Source organism: Photinus pyralis, unplaced genomic scaffold (genome assembly GCF_008802855.1).
Source record: "Photinus pyralis isolate 1611_PpyrPB1 unplaced genomic scaffold, Ppyr1.3 Ppyr1.4_LG1, whole genome shotgun sequence".
Lineage (NCBI taxonomy): Eukaryota > Metazoa > Arthropoda > Insecta > Coleoptera > Lampyridae > Photinus > Photinus pyralis.
In genome coordinates this window covers 16,774,882-16,779,837 of record NW_022170249.1, presented here as the reverse complement: position 1 = coordinate 16,779,837, position 4,956 = coordinate 16,774,882, and the positions used below count along the sequence as shown (strand labels likewise).

At 45.4% G+C, this 4,956-nt stretch overlaps 1 protein-coding gene across 2 annotated transcripts; it reads left to right on the top strand.

Moving 5' to 3' along the window:
- Positions 1-207: 207 nt before the first annotated feature.
- On the top strand, positions 208-1,968 carry LOC116159843 (probable cytochrome P450 6a13). 2 transcript variants are annotated; one of them, XM_031472927.1, is made up of 4 exons: positions 208-489; positions 559-1,380; positions 1,431-1,682; positions 1,732-1,968. In XM_031472927.1, exons 1-4 carry the CDS (start codon positions 306-308, stop codon positions 1,908-1,910), a joined length of 1,437 nt encoding a protein of 478 aa, XP_031328787.1. In that variant the 5' UTR covers positions 208-305; the 3' UTR covers positions 1,911-1,968. The 2 variants fall into 2 exon arrangements, with proteins under 2 accessions (XP_031328787.1, XP_031328786.1); XM_031472926.1 differs by having other exon boundaries at positions 209-1,380.
- Positions 1,969-4,956: the final 2,988 nt, after the last annotated feature.

The following is a 4,956-nucleotide window of genomic DNA, read 5'->3' as shown; positions in this document are numbered from 1 at the left end:
CACACCACGTAAATTTTCAACTACAGGGTGGGAGAGAAAAAAATAATGCCAACGGCATACCTGCTACTTGAACACCCTGTGTATAACATTATTAATGAAAAAAAACGCAAGTGAAGGTTTATCACTACTGACATCGAAATAGAAATAAATAAACTCTGTAAACAGTAAATCTGTGTGTAATGTAAAACAAAGTGGTTATCAAGTCAATAGGTGATTGCATATCTTTCCTTTATCTATCTATATATAGTTACATACTCTTAATTGAAAGAATACAATGAAATATTTTAATTACTTAATTGATTAAGATGTTGACTGTGCTCGTGGTGATACTGGCACTTGCATTTATTTTCAAAATACACGTTCGTAACAAGTACTCATACTGGCAGACGAAGAAGATACCATACGTACAGCCACATTTCCCGCTGGGAAACGCAGAAAATCCCTTCAGTCGCAAACGACATTTCGGAGAATGGCTCCAGATGCTGTACCGTACGTTCAGGGAACAGAACACGAAACTAGCCGGAATTTACATCGGTACAAGTCCGTATTATTTTCCAGTAGACCCCGACGTAATCAAATGCATCATCCAAACGGATTTCCACCATTTTCCCGATCGCGGTTTCTATTACAATGAGAAGGACGATCCGCTAAGTGCCCATCTGTGCGTCATTGGTGGGGAAAAATGGAAAAACCTGCGGGCCATGCTAACCCCGACCTTTACGTCGGGTAAGATGAGGATGATGTTTGATACTTTACTAAAGTGCACCGACCCTATGGAGAAAAGTATGAGTGAAGTCGGTGAGAAGGGACTACCAGTTGACATAAAGGATGTTGCTGCACGTTTCACTACCGATGTTGTCGGTTCTTGCGCGTTTGGATTGGAGTGTAACAGTTTCGAAAGTGTTGACGCCGCGTTTCGTGTCCACGGTCGGAAGATCTTTTCACCACGAACCAAAATGGAAACACTCAAGATTCTGTTTTTGACCGCAAGCCCTGTGTGGGGTAGAAGACTGGGGTTGTCATTGTTTCCAAAGGAAAGCACCGAGTTTTTCTTCAACATTGTCAAGCAGACCGTTGAATACCGACGCGGGAATGGCATACACCGCAACGACATCTTACAAATTCTGATGGAGGTTGGCGAATCCGATGGGGAACACTCACTCACAATAGCAGAAATAGCAGCCCAAGCGTTCGGTTTTTTCGTGGCCGGTTTCGAAACATCTTCCACGACTATGTCATTTTTCCTTTACGAGTTAGCGCTGAACGCTGATTTGCAGCAGAAGGTGCGAGATGAAATAAAATTGGTTTTAGGAAAGCACGCCGGGAAGGTAACGTACGAAGCAATCATGGAGATGAAGTTTATGGACCAGGTCATCAGTGGTAAGCTCCCACAGTTTCCACCGACGACGACGTAACTCAGTTCATTTCAGAAACACTGAGAAAGTATCCACCCCTCTCTTTTTTGACAAGACAGTGCGTTAAGAACTACCGCCACCCGAGTCACGACGTTGAAATTAAAACTGGCGACATGATCCTGATCTCCCTACTGGCTCTTCATAGAGACCCCGAATACTTTCCCGACCCCGAAACGTTTGACCCGGAGAGATTTTCAGACGAAAACAAGAACAGCATCCGGCCTTTCTCGTATATTCCGTTCGGAGGGGGACCTCGGGGTTGTCTTGGTAAGAATCTGTCACGTCGTACGTGTGTCCATAATTTCCAAGATTTTAGGTGTGAGATTCGGAAGACTTCAGACGAAGGTTGGGCTGACGTGTTTGTTAAAAAACTACTCGTTTTCTCTCAATCCAAAATCGCGAATTCCTCTTACGTTCGACAAGTATAGCTTTATACTATCCGCGGAAAAGCCAATTTTTCTAAATATTGAAAAACTTCATGCAGGTAGGGCGTAAAAAGTATTTCCAAAGGCCTTGTATATCATTAATAAGGAATAAATTATTGAAGAAGTTTCCAGTGCACTCAACTGTTTTCTCTGTAAGGCATTGTTAACATTTTGTGGAGGTAGTCTCGGATTACCCTCCTTAAGTAAACGGGCGTCTCTTGTTTCTCGCATATTGCCTCCCTTACATCGCTTTCAGTCTTCGGGATAAAGTCCGTTGGTAATAAGTTTGGTAAATAACTTCACCACCATATCGGGTTTCCCCAACGCCTGACCCTGGCCGACAACCCCCATCACCCCCTAAGGGCTTGAAACTTTGTTCAGGAGGTCTTCTTGCCTGAGTAACAGTCTATCATTTGTCTCTGTTGTTTTGATCTTTTTAGTTATGATCCTGTGGCCCATCCCTCAGATGTCATTATTAAGCTCTTCACACCGCAGCTTCCATAAGCGGTCATTGCCTTTCTTTATCATGCTCTTTAATATTCCTCTCTCTGTTGTATGCTTTCCTCTCGTTTATCGCATCTGTGCTTTACTCGCCTCTCTCTCACTGAGCCATCCTTCTCAGGCAAATGCGTATTTTCCTCTGTTCCGCGAGCTCCTCAGTCCACCGATAAACCCCTCCTCTTCTAGCCAGAGCTGGGTCGATCGTTCTAAAAAACCGCTCGAGCGACGAGCACTCTAATTGTCTTAAAAATACTCGCGAGCATCGAGTTGTTTTGCAAAGCGAAACCGCAGGCGAGTTCCGAGCACTCCTAAAAGTGCTCGAACGGTTTATCGCGAGCGCTCGGGAAAAATGCTCGTGAGCGGAAAAAACGCTTAAGAGCGGAAAAAGCGCTCGGGAGCGGAATAAACCCTCGCGAGCTTCGCTTAATCCTTCGGCGCTTGAGGGGGGTTAAAAGCGCTTACGAGCGAAAAAAAAGGCACGGAGCGGAAAAAGCGCTCGCAAGCGGCAAAAGTTCTCGCGAGCGAAAAAAGTGCTTGCGAGCTGAAAAAACGCTCATGAGCGGAAAAACCCGCTCGAGCGCCGAGCACTTTAAGTAAACGCTCAAGTATCGAGTACCAAGCGGCTGTTCCTAAAAGTGCTCGTGAACGGATCGCTCGCAAACCCTTTTTTTCCGCTTGGAGCACTTTTTCGGCCGAAACGCTCGCGAGCAGTACCCAGCTCTGCTTCTAGCTTTGGTTCTCTTTGGCATCGTTCTCTCGTATAAGCTATTCAGGAGTGTGCCTATATCATAAGCGTCCCCCAGATCTTCGGGCTGAATTTGTGCTATAATTTCCTGCAACCCTTCACTGTTCAACCTGCGTGCATTCCAGGTTGTGCTGCTGATTTCCTCCAGAGGTTCCCGACTCAGGAGTTCCTACTTGAGGTTACACAGCACGTAATCGTGGTCGCTTAATTCGAAACAAAGATAACGTCTATTATAGAGACTTGCTCTCACCTCGTGAACGTGCACTCAGCCACTCACTACCCTTGTATCGGTCAACTCCATAAAAGCCCACCCCCTCTGATTAGTCACCTTGCTCCCTCAGTGAACATTAAAGTCCTCCTCAACTACTAGCTTATCTTTAGATTTAGCGAGAGATACACACTGTAAACTATCCATATCCATATTACGTATTTGTCTCCCATACACACCTTTCCACCTCCAAACTCCGCTTCCCATCTCGCCCTCCGATTGAGAATACTCCCGCCCTGCGTCGGTGGGCTTTATGCCCCCTTTCTTACTTGCGCCACCAATCTCCGACTGTGTTATGGCGGCGCATTTGTTTTCTACGGCGACCGCCTACGCCAAATCTATAACTTTCCTTCTATTATTGAAGTTTATCTGGAAAAACCTCTTCGCGAGACTATATAAAGAAGAAAAGGAAGAGAGGAAAAAATCAAAGATACACTCACTTGAAACTAATATCACGTACAGTTGACACATATCCACACATGTCCTAGACACCATCTCAGGCAGCACAACATAAGAATATCATCAGGATTTCGCTTAAAATATCACAGATTACATCATCACTCAGTATCACAGATTTATCACCAACTTGTCTCGCTGCCCCCCGACCCAGCTCGGTCTACGCAATATCAGGGTGGAGAAACCTTATTGAAACCACACTTCTTTCCATATTGCTCCCCGATCTACTATGAGGGCAGTCATCACCTACGTGACCCGGTTTCACGCAGTGGAAGCATAACGTCGATCAATCCGGGCCCTTACATTCCACCTGCCTGGTGCCGCTTCTCCTAACATCTGAAGCACTTTGGTTCCACTTCCTTTCTCGAATCGAATACTCGGATGTGGCATGTTGTACACCCGGCCTTAATAATGCCTTCTTGTGCCAGCACCCTTACTTCGACCTTAGCGGCTTGCCGGCCTTTATCAGACCTTGTAATATTTTTAAGTCTTGGGTTCCCCTCTGGGCTGGCACCGGCCTGCCTTAGTGCCTCTTTTAACCCTGTCGAAGTTCCTTATCTCCATTGGGAAACATTCCTGGAGGACCCTAAGTTCGTTCCCCTCCATCACCTCTTCTATCAGTTCTTTTAATTGGCTCGGCCTCCCTCAGACCCCTCTCCACCTCAACTAAAATATCGCCTTTCCTGGTTCTCGAGTATTAGTCGCCGCGATCTTTTGCTGAATCCTTTCGATACTTTCACTTCCTTTTAACTTAATGAGGACCGCCTCTGACCTTGAGGGATTCTTAGTGGGGGATATCTGCCAGCATTTGCCCCATAGGAGCCGTCATGGTTATCTCAGCTCGGTCCCCTATTAGATAGATCGCCGATCCGTAGAATGTCTGCCTTTCCTATCACTATCTTCTTACTCTCAATCGCACTGTTCTGGGTGACCAGCTTCCCAATGAGCTCTTTGTTCTGTATGCTCTCTTTGGGTATGCACGTTCTCTTAGTGATGTGGGAATACTCCCCTATGCCCATTTGTACTCTCTTTCTTACTTCTTTTCCCATTTGTGTTTTACAGTTACATTATAATAATATTCAGGGGTCATGACTAATTATCACATTTGGTATTTATGCAAAATAAGATAACAAACTCAACAAATAC

Coding starts and splice junctions, on each gene's coding strand:
- LOC116159843 (XM_031472926.1), top strand. CDS start 306: ATGTTGACTGTGCTCGTGGTGATACTGGCACTTGCATTTATTTTCAAA. Junction 1,381..1,430: donor TATGGACCAGGTCATCAGTG/GTAAGCTCCCAC, acceptor AGTTCATTTCAG/AAACACTGAGAAAGTATCCA. Junction 1,683..1,731: donor GGGACCTCGGGGTTGTCTTG/GTAAGAATCTGT, acceptor CCAAGATTTTAG/GTGTGAGATTCGGAAGACTT.